Source organism: Mustela lutreola, chromosome 11 (assembly GCF_030435805.1).
Source record: "Mustela lutreola isolate mMusLut2 chromosome 11, mMusLut2.pri, whole genome shotgun sequence".
NCBI classification, from domain to species: Eukaryota; Metazoa; Chordata; class Mammalia; order Carnivora; family Mustelidae; genus Mustela; species Mustela lutreola.
The window spans coordinates 37,167,638-37,184,837 of NC_081300.1; the positions used below are offsets into that span (position 1 = coordinate 37,167,638).

At 40.9% G+C, this 17,200-nt stretch overlaps 1 protein-coding gene across 3 annotated transcripts in view; it reads right to left on the bottom strand.

Moving 5' to 3' along the window:
- MAPRE2 (microtubule associated protein RP/EB family member 2) overlaps positions 1-17,200 on the bottom strand; it is a 153,568-nt gene that overhangs the window by 51,971 nt on the left and 84,397 nt on the right. For all 3 annotated transcript variants that reach the window (XM_059140739.1, XM_059140738.1, XM_059140737.1), the window contains one exon: positions 12,071-12,198. In XM_059140739.1, the coding sequence (XP_058996722.1) occupies positions 12,071-12,191 (121 nt within the window). In that variant the 5' untranslated portion in view covers positions 12,192-12,198. The remainder of the gene's footprint in view (positions 1-12,070; positions 12,199-17,200) is intronic.

Here is a 17,200-nt window from a genome sequence, read left to right on the forward strand (position 1 = left end):
TGGCTTGATCTTTTTTTTTTTTTTAAATACTTTATTTTTATTTATTTGACAGAGAGAGAGTGCACATGCAGGGGGAGTGGTAAGCGGAGAGAGAGGGAGAAGCAGACTTCCCGCTGAGCAAGGATTCTGACAAGGGGCTCAATCCCAGGACTCCAGGATCATGACCTGAGCCAAAGGCAGTTGTTCAACCAATGGAGCCACCCAGGCACCTGGATTTTTTTTTTAATAACTTTTTTTTTTTTTTTTTTTAAAGTAGAAGTCCAGCATGGGGCTTCAACTTATGACTCTGGGATCAAGACTTGAGCTGAGATCAAGACTTGAGCTGAGATCAAGAGTTGGATCTCTGCCAGGCACCCCACAGGCTTGATTATCTTAACTGTTGGAAAACTAGATGGCCTGTTAATGTTTCCGATATTCCTATGCACAAAGTGCCTGTTAGTGTTAGAGGCCACCTGAATGGGGAGATCAGCTGGACATCTACTTACATGCAGGGACCATGTTTCACCTCTGCTTTGTATTTAGGGAAGCCAGAGGAAAAGGAACCTGAATGATCTGGATCCAAGGATCGAGGAGAACTTCAGTAGTAAAGGCATGAACAGGTGTCCACTGGGTATGATCTGTTATTATGTAACTGCATCCCCAGCTCCTAGCCCATTACCGGACATACAGTAGGCCCTAAATAGTATCTACAGACATTATACAACATCAGAAGGACATCTGAACGGTACCTTTATCCAAAATCTCCATCTTCCCCTTCTTGGCCTGAATCTTAACCACATTAAAAAATCCAGTTTGAATAGCATTTCAATTAAATTATGCTTTATAAATATTTATTCACCATCCACTAAATCTGCATGGCTGTTTGGCCAAAGACGCAAGTAAGGCTAAGATAAGAACCTTTTCTAGACTAAAATAATCTTTCTTTGAATACTACAGCATTTATTATTTGAAACATTAATGTCCCTCTTCTGCCGCCTTGAATCTTGATGTACATCCCAGTCTTACGCACACATGTACATGCACAAAACACTGCATCTTCCCTCTGCTTTCAGCAAACATTTTCTGCCTAAAATGTCCTTTTGACACTTACACTTGAGTAGAGAATTCTCGTTCTTTAAAGGTTAGTCCAATAGCACTTCCTCTATGATGTTTCTCTATTCTTTATACAGAATTAGCTATTTCAAGCTAATGGGTATGGAGGCCCAGAAGTGGGCTGCCTTGTATTTTAATTAGCTGTCTCTCTCCTAGTTGATGGGTAACTCATTTGAGACTGGAGGTGGTACCCGACCCACCTCTCCACTGTGTTAGCACAGTGTCCACTAAAACGACCACACTCGTGGCTCCAGAGTTTGTATCTGGCTGGAGTTGGGAAACAGATATGGGAATCAGGGGACAGAACTGGATGGGAAATGGGTGAATTCTCTTTAATACTGCACTAGCATGTCCTTCCCAGGAGGCTAAGAAAAGCAACTTTTCATGCTGAAGGGGTTGGACAAGGACCAATAGAGGTCTTGGCACAGCTACTGCCACTGGGTTTACTGAACTGAAAGAAATAACCAGGAAACAGTGATACCTTGATACCCTTTGGGGGGACCAGACTTGTTAAATGATTCAGGATGTTACTTTTCCTCAAGAGCACATAAAGCTGGAAAGGAGGATATGAAGTCCTCTCAGACACAAGCTTGTTAAAGCAAGCCTGGATTCAACGTGGGGAAAGCGCTACAGTCTTGAGATTCAAACAGTGGACAGGGCACCCACGTGCTTAAGCCTGTCTCTAAAGGAGGCATTATCCTGGCTATAGCTTCCCTGGCCAAGAGTCATTTGGAGACAGCTGAACAGCTCTTCCAAGGAGGGTGAAATCGCAGCGCCACCTTGTCTTGCTTAGAGGGAAAGCATTCAGAGCAGGAGAGGGAACAAATGGAACATGCAGAGAGGAAAGGCTTTTTCTCTACGCCATCCTCACCATAAGTAGAGCAGGGAAAAATCATCCTAAGACCGGGAGCAAGTGCCTGTGTCTTTCTCTTAGTGTCTCACCACCTCTGCTAAGAGAGGCCTCGATGAGACCACTGGGTCACACCCTTGTCATCAGAAGAATGACCAGATACATCTCATTTCTTCAATGTAATGGCAAGGATGAGGATACAGATTTCTAGCTCCTCCTCTTCTAACATGCTGGAGATGTTCAGTGGGTTCCTGATTAACGGATATGGAAAAAGATCCAACACACACGTGCGCACACGGGGAGCGGTCTACCACACCCACAGCTGCCGTACATTGAAGCAAGAGGGGCGTAAGGTTGTGACCCAAGGAGACGCCAGTTCTACTGTCAGCAGTGAACATTTGGCTTCCCTGAGCTTTTATCCTCTTAAATAAAATACAAATTAAAAACTCCTAGTCTTCCATAGATGGCTGTTATAAGAATTAAAGTAAATACACATAAAAGCAGAATGGAAATGGTAAAGAGCAATAAATAGAAGCTGAGTCCTTATGACATCATTTTTATGCCCCTCAAGTAGAAGGATATGTCCCATGTGCCTGGTTAAAAGAATCAGAGCTGTAAGAATGAACAGGATTGAACTGGATTGTTTCAGATATGAAATATGAATCTCCAAAATGCATGTTTTAGATTCAAAGGGCAAAGAAGCAAAGAACAAAAGTAGGTCCTTGGTCTCCCACTAGCAGAGAAAGGCTGTGAGCACATTCCTGAGATCCTCCGGTTTATCTACTGAAAAACATCTGAGGGCTTCTCCAGGCCTCAAGTCTTTCCCCAGATAAACATGTGAGGTGCTTAAGTAATCACAAGTTCATTTATGAAAGGAAATGGCTCTTTTCTCCCAATTTTATACTCTTCCTGTTAAAGGCTTTAGATGATTTAAACTGAAAAGGGAAAGAAAAAGCAATATGAACACAAAGTAATGTTTTATAAGAAAGAAATCCATAGTGTAAAGTAAATGACAGCTTTAGAAAAACCCAAACAACTCAATATATTGGAACACCCTTTTATTTCCCCTTCAGATACTTGTTTTTATAGATCTTGGTGAATAATTTCAAAATAAACATATATGCTTTAAAAGTAAGCAGCTTATAAAAGAGAAAGTGAGAGAAGGGGCTCTAACAGTTTCTGAAATTAGAATTTTAAACAACAAATGTATCTTAAAATCCACCATGTCCTTGGGCTCTAGCCTGATGTCTCCCCAACTCTTCACCAAGATTCCTTGGACCATGGAGTCAGGACTCCAGGCAGCAAAGCTGGTGGAGTCAATGCTGGGGCTTCTCAAGTGCATTCTAGCCTCGGCCCTATACTTCTGCTTTGAGCCTCATCACCTAGACCCACCACAGTACAACAGTGCTCACCTTGGGACCCACAGTCATGGACCCCATTCATGGTTTCTGAGCCAGTAAAACGCAGCAGGGTCTTGCTATAGATTAGAAAAAAAAAGAAACTGAACCCCAAAAAGTGTGATAATGGGTTTCTGAATTAGTGTTCTACTTAGAACCCTGAAAATGGCATTCATTTGTGACATTTGTGAATTTTCCCAGATAAGGGAACATAACTAAACTCTAGAATTGAAGGGATTGCTTTGTACAAATTCATACAATTATTACCAGTTTTTGTGATTTTATGGAGAATTCTCAAAGGTATTAATTTGAGTTTCTAATAATATGTCATTAATTAGCTTTGTTTCTGTTAAGGTACTATTATATTTAGTTCTTTGTGATTACATGTTCCTTGGTTTTTTATTTAAGTATAAATACTGCCAGTCTTCAATAAAATAATCACACTCTAGGTGATATATTTTCCTAGCCTATCTCCCCTATTTTATGGTGTTCACCATTACCTACGAAGGACTCCAATAGAAATGAGTAAGAATAGAAAGGACGCATCTGTAGATGTGTACCTGTGAAAAAATTAATGGAGTCACATGATACTTATCTAGTTAGGGACCTGAGCAGTTATCACGGAGGACTGGTTTTATGGAATTTAAAATATTTGTTGTGGGGCACCTGGCTGGCTCAGTAAGAAGGGCATGCAGCTCCTGATCTCGGGGTCATGAGTTCAAGATTACTTAAATATATAAAACTTAAAAAAAAGTTTGTTGCATTTTTCAAAAAGAAATGAGCAATTCTATGGTTTCCTGATGATATCCCAAGTATGCACAGTTGCTTCAAACAGTAAAATCAATCTTCACATACTTATATGATGAGATCATGAGGAAAAACTGTCTTTCGCTTACAGAAAACAACATGCTTCATGTATTTCAGGGCTGTCCCTAATAAAACACATATTATCTTACATATTGGTCACATCATCCGACTCAAGAGGGAGGATTTCCAAGGTACGGCCATTCTAAGTCATTGAGGCAGCACCCACCCAACTCCCGAAGAACCAGAAGGAAGGTCCTTCTCTGCAGATTCTCCATGACTCCATCCGCTCCTTCCTTAGTATATCCAAAGCTCTTCCAAAGCAGCACAGTCTCTGGTCTTTTGCAAGGACAGAACCATGCTGCACTGAGCTCCTAAAGGACAATGGCCATGTCTTTTTTAAAAAATCTTATTTTATTTAAATTCAGTTAACATATAGCATCTTATTAATTTCAGAGGTAGAGTTCAGTGATTCGTCAGTTGCATATAATACCCAGTGCTCATTACATCATGTGTCCTCCTTAATGCCCATCACCCAGTTACCCTCACCCCTAACCTCACCCCAGCAATCCTCAGTTTGCTTCCTATAGTTAAGAGTCTCTCTTATGATTTGTCCCCCTCTCTGATTTAGTCTTATTTTATTTTTCCCTCCCTTCCTCCATGATCCTTTTTTTTTCTTCAGTTCTACATATGAGTGAAATCATACAGTGATTGTCTTCGTCTGATTGACTTGTGTTTTATTTATCTGGGTTCCCAGGGCCCTGCCTAAGGGAAACATGTGTGCCAAATAAAACTAAATTGATTATCAGAACTGAATACAGTAGTGAGTTTAGAGGAAGATGTGGCTGATTGCTTTCAAAGATGTATTATCCATATACATAAAAACCAATTTTACTGGGCCAGTTTGATCAATGAAGTGAATACATACATATTTTTTTCCCATTAGGGTATTTAGGATTACAAAATGCAGTAAACAAAAAACTCCCCCCAAAAACCACAAAGCACCAACTTATGTTTACGTTCAGTATTGCACAACAAAGGAACAGTCAACAAAACTAAAAGGCAACCTATCTCCCTAATGGGAGAAGATATTTGCAAACATCTTATCAGATAAAGGGCTAGTGTCCAAAATCTATAAAGAATTTACCAAACTCAAGACCCAAAAAACAAATAATCCAGTCAAGAAATGGGCTGAAGACATTAACAGACATTTCTGCAAACAAGACATCCAGATGGCCAACAGACACATGAAAAAGTGCTCCACATCACTCAGCATCAGGGAAATACAAATCAAAACCACAATGAGATACCACCTCACACCAGTCAGAATGGCTAAAATTGACAAGTCTGGAAATAACAGATGTTGGGGAGGATGCGGAGGAAGGGGAACCCTCCTACACTGTTGGTGGGAATGCAAGCTGGTGCAGCCACTCTGGAAAACAGCATGGAGGTTCCTCAGAAAGTTGAAAACGACCATACGACCATACCATACGACCCAGCAATCGCACTACTAGGTATTTATCCAAAGGATGCAAATATAGTGATTCAAAGGGACACCTGCACCCCAATATTTATAGCAGCAATGTCCACAATAGCCAAACTATGGAAAGAGCCCAGATGTCCATCAACAGACGAATGGCTAAAGAAGATGCAGTGTGTATGTACACACACACACACACACACACAAACACACACTAGAGTATTTCTCAGCCACCAAAAAGAATGAATCTTGCCATTTGCAACGATGTGGATGGAACTAGAGGGTATTACGCTAAGCAAAATAAGTCAGAAAACGACAAATACCATACGATCTCACTCATATGTGGAATTTAAGAAACAAAGCACAAGGGATAGAAACACAGATGAACAGAGGGGAAGGAAAGGAAAAATAAAATAAGATGAAAATAAGAAGACAAACCATAAGAGATGCTGAACTCTCAGAAACAAGGTTGCCAGAGGGGAGCTGGGCGACGGGCATGAAGGAGGACACCTGAAGCAATGAGCACTGGGTGTTACCGCAACTGACGAATCACTGAATTCTACCTCCGAAACTGGTAATACAGGATATGTCAATTACATTGAATTTAAATAAAGAATTAAAAAAGATATACGTAAATAAATTTAGAAGGGGGAAAAAAAACCCCTACTGTATTCCATACGCTGCTCAAGAAAGAAACTCCCTTTCATCTTGTGCATTAGTTGGGACACAGGAGTATACTGCCCAGTGCAGTGACTGAATCTGAGGCTGGACCACTCCCTTCATTACCCAACCGACTTTTTGTCCCCCTGCCCTTCAATTAGTCGGTATACTAAGACAAGTAAATGGATTTTAAAATAAAACTTGAGGAAAAAAAAAAAGTCACCAAAGAAAACCCCAAACCAAAAAAAAAAAAAAAAAAAAAACAAAAAAAACCAAAACAAAAAAACCAACCAAAACCAAAAAAAAAACCAAACCAAACCAAACAAACAAAAACCTACCTCTCTTCATAATAGGTCACAAACTTGAATAATATTCCATTGTAATACGATTACATCTATAACCATAGCAACACAACCCAAGAGATCTTAACTTTCTTATAACAAATAACAATGTGATTTTATAAAGCTAAGTAAGCTCTTGAGCGGACAGACACAGATGAAACATCCTTACTTGGTTTCAGTTCAAGAGAGCCAACAGGAGAACGTCTGCTAAATTTAGACACTGAGCTGATTTCATCACTAACCTGTCCTGAAAGAGGTCTCTGCGGACAGAAGAAAAACGGCACAGGGACAACACACTAGGATGGGATTAACCTAGTTACGAGGCACAGACTGCAGCCAGAAATGGTCACAAAGAATATTCTGCGGGGCTCATAGCACCTGTCCAGGCCCCGGGGCATGGCAGATAGCCACACCTTTGTGAACCCAAGAGTGTTTCTGTGAAACCTAGTTCCTTTCCGGAGAGCCATCAAGGCCCCAGAATTGTAAATGTGACCACAGCGATTGCCTTAGGACCAGCTGAACCTAGAAGCTTTCCCGGAAGAAAAAAAAAAACAAAAAAACAATACCAGAAACTTGATCCAAGACAGAGCTTGAAACAATTTGGAGAAGCACAAATTGAAACTGAATCAAATACTGATCATGTTTCTTTCTTTCTAAGCTAGTGAAGAAAATACCTAGATTTTCCATCTGAAAAAATAGTTTAATTCCAATTAAATTTTACTAAAATACTAAAATGCTCAGGAAGGTAACTGAGCTGTCAGCCAGCACAGGATAGTCCAGGCAGTGCCCCACCTGCCACCCCGACACACAATTTGTATCTCTGAAGGTGTATAAAGTCCCCAGTGGGCCTATCCTGCGGAGTGGGTGGGTGGAGGAAGGGAAGGTTGCACAGAGAGGACAGGCAGCTGCGCTAGGCTTTGGAGAATGGGAGAGCCGCTGGTGCTGAGGCTGCTAGTGAGGTCGCTGGCCAAGCCCCCGCAGTGACTCAGCAGCAGACCCAGTGGATTTGCTGCTTAGATCCCAGCCAGCAGGAGAGGGTGAGGACACAAAAATGGGTGCTGAAAGTTTCAAAGGAGATGTGGGGTATTGGAACAGGAAGCGGGGTGCAGAGGAAAAGGAAAAGGACATTTCTTCCACCCCCATCAAATTCCTCTTCCCATTTCTTTCCGTTCCTCTCCACATAGTCTGCTACCTTTCCTATCATCTCCAACATGGTATCTCAAGTTGTTAAATCTGTCTTGTTTTCTTTTTTTTTTCCTTTCCCGGATTTTTAGCACCATGCTGTCCATCCTTCCTCTGAGTACCTTACAGAATATTCACCGGTTTGGGCTGGTCCAGGAGCAAAAACAAAGTATCTCACCCCACAAAAGCCATGGGAATTTTAGGAAGCAACTGAACTATAACTTAGTATTTTGAAGCTGAATCGGTCTGGTGGCTCATGGGGTTCAATCCCCTACTTCAACCGTGGGAAATCCACAGATACTGCACATTTTTGCAACAGATTCAGGTGAGCTATACAGTGTCCTGTGATTACAGGGGCATGTGCCCATCCCTGTTAAACTGCTTTCCATTTACCAACTCCATCTTTCACCTGAAACGTAAAGGCTGCTTTTCACAAGAAATGAATGCACACTAAATATGCCTATGATTCTATGGCCTAGATTTACTGTTCAAAGGAGATTTTCATAAGGTTACATTCTTGGGATAAAATACCAGGAGGAAAGAGTGAGTCATTTTTATTGTTTTGCAACTCACTACAATCTATCTCCAAGTGTTAGGTCTTCTCACACCACCTCTCTTTTAAGATGCTTCTATACAGGGGTGCCTGGGTCGCTCAGTGGTTAAGCCTCTGCCTTTGGCTCAGGTCATGATCTCAGGGTCCTGGGATCGAGTCCCACATCGGGCTCTCTGCTTGGCAGGGAGCCTGCTTCCTCTTCTCTCTCTCTGCCTGCCTCTCTGCCTACTTGTGATCTCTGTCTGTCAAATAAATAAATAAAATCTTAAAAAAAAGAAAAAGATGCTTCTATACAAGTGAATGTCATATAAAGGCAGAGAATTCTGAAGAAAAAGGAAGACAAATGTGAAGCAGTAGGTCACTCCTCTATGAGCTATGAAGAAAAGCTGACGTCAGGTTTAGTATTAGCTGGATGGAGATATCTTGGCTGGAAATAAAAAAAGAAAATAATGCAACTGAGGGGAAAATGCCAAAGGGGAACTGCCAGAATTAGGGCCTAAGTCTTTAGCAAAAAGAATTTTATTAAATAAGGAAAAAATCAGTTTAAATATGTGAAGCTAAATAAATAAATACGTGAAGTTATTTTGTGTGTTTTCCCACAGCATACTAAAATACAATCACACAGTAAACTGAAGTCATTAAAATAAAAGCTGAGTAACGCCTGGGTGGCTCAGTGAGTGGCTGCTTCCGTTCTCAGGTCATGATCTCAGGGTCCTGGGATTAAGTCCCACATCAGGATCCTTGCTAGGTGGAGAGCTTGCTTCTTCCTCTGCCTGCTGTTCCCCCTGCTTGTGCTCTTTCTCTGTCTCCCTCTGACAAATAAATAAAATCTTAAAAAAAAATAAAAGCTGAAGGAAAAAAGTATAATCCAAGAATTTGACTACCTGTAAGTATGAGGAGGAGAAATCCCTTAGTGATTTGTTCTTATCCTAATAGCACTGTCCTAGCTGCCTTAAATGCCTTCTAGAACAGTGAAGGATATAAATAAATAAACTCATAAATAAATAAATAGAAAGATGGCATCTTCCTGTGAAATGCCATTGCTGAGGAGAGGAGTCACAGACTAAATTATGAATGAGGAAACTATGCCCGATAGGTTTTGGATATTTTAACTTCATTTCTAGTGGTTTGGGGTTTCTCTAAAATGCACTGCAAGGTCTTGGCTATGGCATAAGGTACCCAGGGTGCTTGTTAAAATACAGTTTTTAGGCTTCACATCCAGAGAAACGGATTTAGAAGGTCAAGGATCCGAAGAGCGTGCATTTTTAAGGAGCCCCATAGATTATCAATGCATAAGATCTACAGTTTAAGGAAACCACTGTCTAAAATTAAAGACCTGTTTTTGTACTGCATGGATTAACATGATTTAGGCCAAAAAAAAAAAAGTTAACCTCTGTACTACAGTATTTTTGAGCAAAAAACTGTTTCAGAGCGGAAAGGAACCTTATTCTTCTGAATCACCAACCTTGTAACTTTAGGCAGCCAATGAGTTATCTTAACAAAAATTATCTGTTCAGTAGTGACCAGAATGGTTTCTAGCAGGTTTCATCCAGCTGCAAGCGGCTGTAAAATGCATACCAATGCTTTAAGAGAACGGTACAAGAATGTTTCACAAAGGCCACTGAAAATTTTGTTGAATTTGCCTTATTAGAAACATGAAAGGTCGGCAAAAAAATTACATTTATCATCCGAACATTTATTACATCTATTACTACTCTATCTAAAAATCCTAATTGCCTTCTCACTGCATTCGCTAGCAAAAACTCTCCATGCTTATTACCGAGAAAGCTGTTCACGGGCTCATCCACCACTGAACTCCCTCCCATCTCTTTTCTTGATAACCAGCCCCAAGCCCCTTATCCGCAGGTGCACACACCCACTTTGAGAGTAAAAACACTTTCTGTTTTTGCCCCTAGCAGTTGCAGGCGGATTTTCATTCACCCAGCAACGAGGATCTCTGAGGGAAGAGTGTGTAGGGTGCGGTGGAGAAATGGAATTACCAAAAATTATGATATTGAAGGGATATGCGCCTTAACAAGGGAATTGCTAACAACAGAAAACTCTGGGTTTCTCCCCCAGGCAAAGTAAAATACTAGAGTGCTCTAGAATGCATAGCAAGAACAGTAACATAAAATGTGACTGCGTAGAATCTACAGTTGAATGAGATGCAACAGTGACTGTTTCCGACAGTGACTACTGGAGTCATTGCAATAGGCCAACAATATAGGCTTCGCATGTCTATGCCAGTGTATGCCAGTCTATGCCAGCTTTTCTGTAGCTTGTACTCAAGGGCAAAGAACTGGCTGGTGAGCATCTATTACTGACCTCACAAATCACAGGACTTATGTTTGAGGTCTGGGCGCAAGGAGGGTGAGTGAGGTAATGCCTCAGCTTTCGCCAACCCCACTCTGTTCCTTGGGAGACAAACTATCATGGGAGAAAAGGTGTCAGGAGAAGTAAAAATCTGTCCTCTAGAATCTGTTCTCAAATCTTGACCTAGGCAAAGGAGAAAACAGTCACTGGTGGGTGCTGGACTGAGGGGTCTCCTGGGGCTTTCCAAATTCTGATGACGCTTCGTGAAATCTCTTCACACAGGCCTCCCCTAGGGAAGACAGGAGGTGTACCCGCTATACAGCTGACTCTGCTAACTCCCTTCTATCTGTTATGTCTTGTGGAATTTCATGCAAACACACTTCAGGAATATTCCCTACTACCATTTTCATGTCCGAGCCAGAGAGGAAAACTCTTACCCATAATTCACAAGAAGAAAATACTTCCTACATCCAAAGGAAGACCTTCTGTGATAAACACTTTAAAGATGAATTACTTTACCAGTGGCATGTTTTTAAAACATGCTCCTACTTTATCACTGATCAAATCTTCATTTTTTTTTTTTTTAAAACTCAACATGCATTCCCTACAAACCTACTTGATATCAGGCGTGGTACCACCCTGGGCATCTGATGAAGAATAAAACACAGTCCTGTCCTCAAGGACTTCTGGGGCCTTCAGACGAGAAGGAGTTGGACCTTCTAGCACAGCGTGGTCAAGTCTTACTCTGGAAGAGTGGGCACAGTGTTTTGGGAGATCTGGGGAACTCTTCAGAGGGGCAACAACGGAGTCAGATTTTTAAGTGTGAAAGAGATTATAACACAAATGAAAAGAAGAAAGACATTTTTAACAAGAGGAGCATGAAACAAGTTATGGGATGCAAAAGGCAGTCTGTGGGGAACAGAGGATTTTGTGGGACTGAGGCACAAGGAGGTGCAGGGAGAGACGTAGAAACTGAGGAGGAACAACGCAGCCAAAACAGAAAAAACTTTATCATCCATGAAAAAGAATGAACTTTATCCTGTAGGAAGGACAAGGTGGAGTCTGGGAGGTTTTTTAAGAAGGGGTTGCAAGTCCCAATCTGTGTTTTAGGAACAGAAGACGCGATGGCTGACGGGATGACTGAGAAGACCAATAAGGCAGCATTATGGAGACTGTTCATAATATGTGCTGGGACTGTTCTATGCTTTTAGATGCCCACGGTCATTTCTCTCTGCAGGTTCTTTAGTTGTATCTGAGTTTTCCCTCTTTAATTATAGATCAATACCGATAAATATTTTTTCCTACCCAAGATACATCATCTGCGGTTCATAAAATAACATTCCACATGATATGCAGTAAACATTTAGGTAAACACATTCTTAAAAAAGAATCTCTTACCTGAACAAAGCTGTTCCACTTTTGTGTAGTTTAAAGATACTATGTCATTAACCCATGCGATGATGTCATGTCTGCTCATAGTCTCTTGGGTTATCGAGGTAGAATACACATTAACCGCCATTCCCCAACTAGAAAAAGACAAGTAAGGAAAAAATTAACTCCAGAGCATAAAAGATACCTATTCAAGGTCAGGACCCTGGGCAGAACCCTAATGGGATGGAAAAGGCCTGTTTCGGCTGAGCCTTTTCTCTTCTTTCCTCCCTCTTCCACGTATTTGCTTAGATACGATGAAATGCCACATATTGTTCATGCAGGACCACTTCACGTCTCCCTCTGCTGTCCTCCCAAGGTTTTTAGGTTCTAAGATACCTATTTTCTCATGTAACTCGGTCTCACTCTCATCCTTAAATCTATGTGTGGTATTAAAAAGTTGTCACGTGTGCACTGGGGTCACGTTTCATCTTTCTACATAACTTCGTCATACTTCCATCACTTGCCAACAGCTCCCCCTTGCACACTGCTTGGAGATGGGAAAGGGAGCTGCGTTGTATCCAGCTGCTCAGGCTAAAAACACCATGCCCACTCTTGCCTCCTCTGTTTCCCTCACCGCCACAGATGATCCAGCAAATTCTACTGGCTCTACCGTCAAAGTATTTTCCAACTTTGATCAGTGCTCACCTGGTGCTCTGCAATATTAGTCTTTTCCTGGGTCACGCAACGTGCACCCTTGCCCCCCACCATGTATTCTCAACACAGCAGGTAAAGACAAAAATCAGATGCTCTCTCTCCGTAGTTTAAAACTCTCCAAGGGTGGCTCATCCCCCAGTACAATCCAAAGTTCTTGCCAAGCTTTAGGCAGCCTGATATATTCTGACACCTTTCCTTACTACCCGCCCCCTCACTGCACGCCATCAGAACAGCCCCCTGGCTGTTTCTGGAACTCCTCCAGCTCACCTCCTCTTCAAGGCCTTTGCACTGCTGTGGCTTCACTTTGGACCCTGACCCAGTTTTAAGAGGCATGCCCTCATCTCCTTCATCAAGGAGGCCTTATCTCTTTCTTTCTCCCTTCAAAGACCTAGGAGAGAAGCTCCATGGGGAAAGGGATTTTGTCCATTTTATTCTTGTATATCCCTGGTGTCTAGTTCAGTTCCAGACATAGAGTAGGCTCTCAATAAAATGCTGCAAGAGACATGTGCTCCCCCACCCCTTTCCATGTAAGGTAAGCAGGGCAGTGATAAGCTAGGTAAGCTTCGCACTTTTATTTAATCAGCTTTGGAGAAAATCCACTTTAGAAATGGGCTTCATTTACGTTCCCTTGAAAAAAAAAAGAAATCCTTAACCTGGTATTCTCTACTTCTAAAAGCTCTGGACAAAGCTTTTATAAAAAATACATAAAAACATCTGAATAATCTGAAAGACACGTACTCATTGCATGAGCCTTCCCTTTAATTAATATACTCCTTCTGAGCATTTCATGACACCTTTCACCAACTTTTCACCAGAGTGATATACACAGAAAAAGTTTTGCTTAAATATTTTGTTATCTGAAGCTCTGTGTAACTGGTTTCCTTTTTTTATATTAATAAACTTTATTTTTTAGAGCTGTTCACAGCAAAATTGAATGGAAGCAGAGTTCTCCCATAGACCCTTCCCCTTTTCCCCCCTTCCATGCTCTGCCCTATACACATCCCTACCACTGGTACATTTGTTGTAATCAATGAACCCACACTGATGCTCTGCCACCTCAAGTCCATGGTTTACAGTAGGGTTCCCTCTTGGTGTCACACGTTCTACAAGTTGTCACAAATACACGATGGCAGGAAGCCACCACTGTAGTGTCATACGGAGTAGTTTCATTGCTCTAAAAATCCTCTCTGCTCCGCTGCTTCATATCTTCCTCCCAGCAATCCCTTGCAACCACGTATCTTTGTACTGTTCCATGGTTCTGCCTTCCCCAGAATGCCATGCGGGGAATCCTACAGCATAGAGCCTTTTCAGGTTGGCTTCTTTCATTGAGTACTGTGCAGTGAAGCTTCCCCCAAATCGTTTCATGGCTTATCTTTTTAGCACTGACTATTCCACTGTCTGAATGCACCGCTCAGCTAATGAAGGGCATCTTGGTTGCTTCCAAGTTTTGGCAATTATGAATAGGAACGGCTACAAACATCCATGTGCAGGTTTTTGTGTGGATGTGAGTTTTTGATTCATTTGGGTAAATACCAAAGAGCACTATTGGTGGCTTGTATGATAAGAGTATGTTGAATTTTGTAAGAAGTTATTAAACTGTCTTTGGTGTCTGTCCAAAGTGGCTATACCCATTCTGCAGTCCCACCAGCAATGAATGAGTTTCTGGTGCTCCATATCCTCACCAGCATTTGGTTTCGTCTGTGTTTTGCATTTTGGCCATTCTAACAGGTACACACTAGTAAAAAAAAAAAAAAATTTTTTTTTTAAACATTTAAACCTGGTTGAAACTTTGTAATTTTACTAGTTCTGTGCAACATAAAATACTTGAATCTTTTTAAAAAGTATGTATTTATTTATAAATACATAAGAAAGGGAGAATATGCAGGGGAGAGGGGGCAGAGGGAAAGGGAGAGAAGCTCAAGGAGCCACACGTCTGGCTCTGGGCTCAGTGCGGCATCTCCCTGAGCTTCTCTTCTCACACGAAGAGATCATGATCTGAGCCAAAATCAAGAGTCAAACACTCAACAGACTCAGACATTCATGTGCCCCTACTTACATATTTTATGTAAAATGTTTCAACTTTTATTTAAAAAAATTTTTTTTAAGGTTTTTATTTATTTGACAGAGAGAGAGCACACACACAAGCAGGGGGAGCAGCAGACAGAGGGAGAGGGAGCAGCAGGCAGAGGGAGAGAGAGAAGCAGGCCCGGTGCTGAGCAGAGAGATAGATGGGGGGCTTAATCCCAGGATTCTGGGATAAAGACCTGAGCTGAAGGCAGACGCTTAACTGACTGAGCCACCCAGGCACCCCCCAAATTTTATATATATAAAACTTATTTTGAAAGTTTTTGATACGTAAAGAAAACCAGTTGTGTTTATTGGCTTCAACAGTTGTCAATATTGGCCAATCCTGTTCCATTTATACTAGTCCATACTCTGTCCCAGATTCTACCCTCTGCTCCCGAAGCCAGTTTATTTTGAAATAAGCGCCAAGCATCTCATCATTTTGCCTACAGGTATTTCAGCATGTGTGTCTGAATGATAAGGACATTAAAAAACTCAAATAGCATTACCACATCTGAAAATAAAAATAATTCAGGCATTATAATGTTAATTTTTTCAGTTTTTTTGAATCTGGACAAATAAGATTCATACATTGTGCTTCTTTGATGTATACTTTAAATATTTTCTATCTGTAGATTTCTTCTTCGTTTCTAATATTTTCTTTGCAATCTATATTTTTTCTTTACTTTTCTTTTTTTTTTTTTTTTATTGTTGGAGAAACTGGGTTGTTTCTTAGACAGTTACTACAATCTGGATTTTGCTCACTGCATCCCATGGGTGTGGTCTGACATATTCCTCTATCCCCTGGGTTCCTACAAATGGATCATTTGATCCACAGGCCAGATAGGATTCAAGTTCTAATTGAGGGTTTGGAGACAGGATTACCTTGCAGTGTTAGAACTTCCATCAGGAGACACATCATGTCTGACTCCCTTTGGGTTATTGTTAGCTATTAATGCTATTCGTTCAGAGCCACCAATTCTTTAGACCTCAGAGTCATAGTCTATCATTCATTTTTGAGCCAAGACTAGTTTACAAAGAGAAATTTCCCCTGTGAGGTACTCGTCATGTAACAAAGACAGGATAGATGCCTGATTTGCTTTCTTTACCATTTTTCAAAATAATGAGGTAGTTCTCTACTATTCTCCAAACATGAGTAATGAGGTTTTTTTTTTTTGAAGCAGAATTATGAACTCATAGCAAGTAGGTTTCAATCCTCGTCTCAACCAAGCACAGTTTAAATCTTTACTGGTGTGAGCTTGCAAGAACTTATTCAAGCTGTTTGAGTTCTTCTGACAAGGTCCCAGTAGTCTTTGATCATTTCCTTGCTTTCTGGTATGACAAAATGTTCCAGGCCCAACCTGAACATTTCCTGCCTTAGACATAAAAACGGTTATTTCTCCATAGGTTCCTTACTTCTTTAGTCACAAATAGTATTTAGAAATAAATATTTTTAAGCATGGCTATATAGGACAGAAAAATCTTGTTTTACACAAAAATCTACGTATTTGTAAGAGAGTTAGGTTTGGAGTGTTTATTATGTCTAGAGCAAGAAAAATCTGCTTTCTACCTCCCGTGCTAAATGAAGATTTTTTAAAAAAAGATTTTATTTGTCTGAGAGAGAGACAGAGTATGAGGAGGGGAGGGGCAGAAGGAGAAGGAGAAGCAGACACCTCGCTTGGCGGGGATCCCAAGATCCTGAGATCATGACCTGAGCTGAAATCCTACGCTTGACTGAACCACCCAGGTACCCCGAAGTTTTTTTATAAATATAAAATAAATATCCATCTATCCCTAAGAGCACCCTTATCTCTAAGTTCTTTTCCCCTGAAGACCTAAAAACAAAAACAAAAACAAAACCGTCCTAGGACTGGCATTTCAGATCATGGCACCATCCTTGCTTGTTCTCTACAACACTATTAGAGCTTTTTGAATATCTGGTTCATAACATGCACGGTTTTCTTCAGCCATCATTTATTAAACAAAACCATTTGTTTTTAATACCTAATCAATCTTTGTGTGACTATGGAAATGATATAAAATCTCGATAAAGATAATTCAAGACTTAGAACATTTTGAAATGCTTGAAGTAATTTTCACTTGCTGGTCTAACTTTTGGCAGTTGAAGTAAACTTCTGATGGTTTCTTCCTCGGGCAATTCTGGAAAGCTCTGCTCTACCAAGCATCATTGCAGGATAAGGCGCAAGGCCCAGAGATGTGCTACATGACGTTCAGCCAAATTGTAATGAAATTTTTTGTCCAGATGATTTAAAGACAACTAACCACAGAGGAGATCCAATCAGGTCTGTGATTTAGAAAGATAATCCCATTACAAGTGAGTAGAGAGGTTCTGAGGTTTCCTAATAGAAAAAGTGTGCA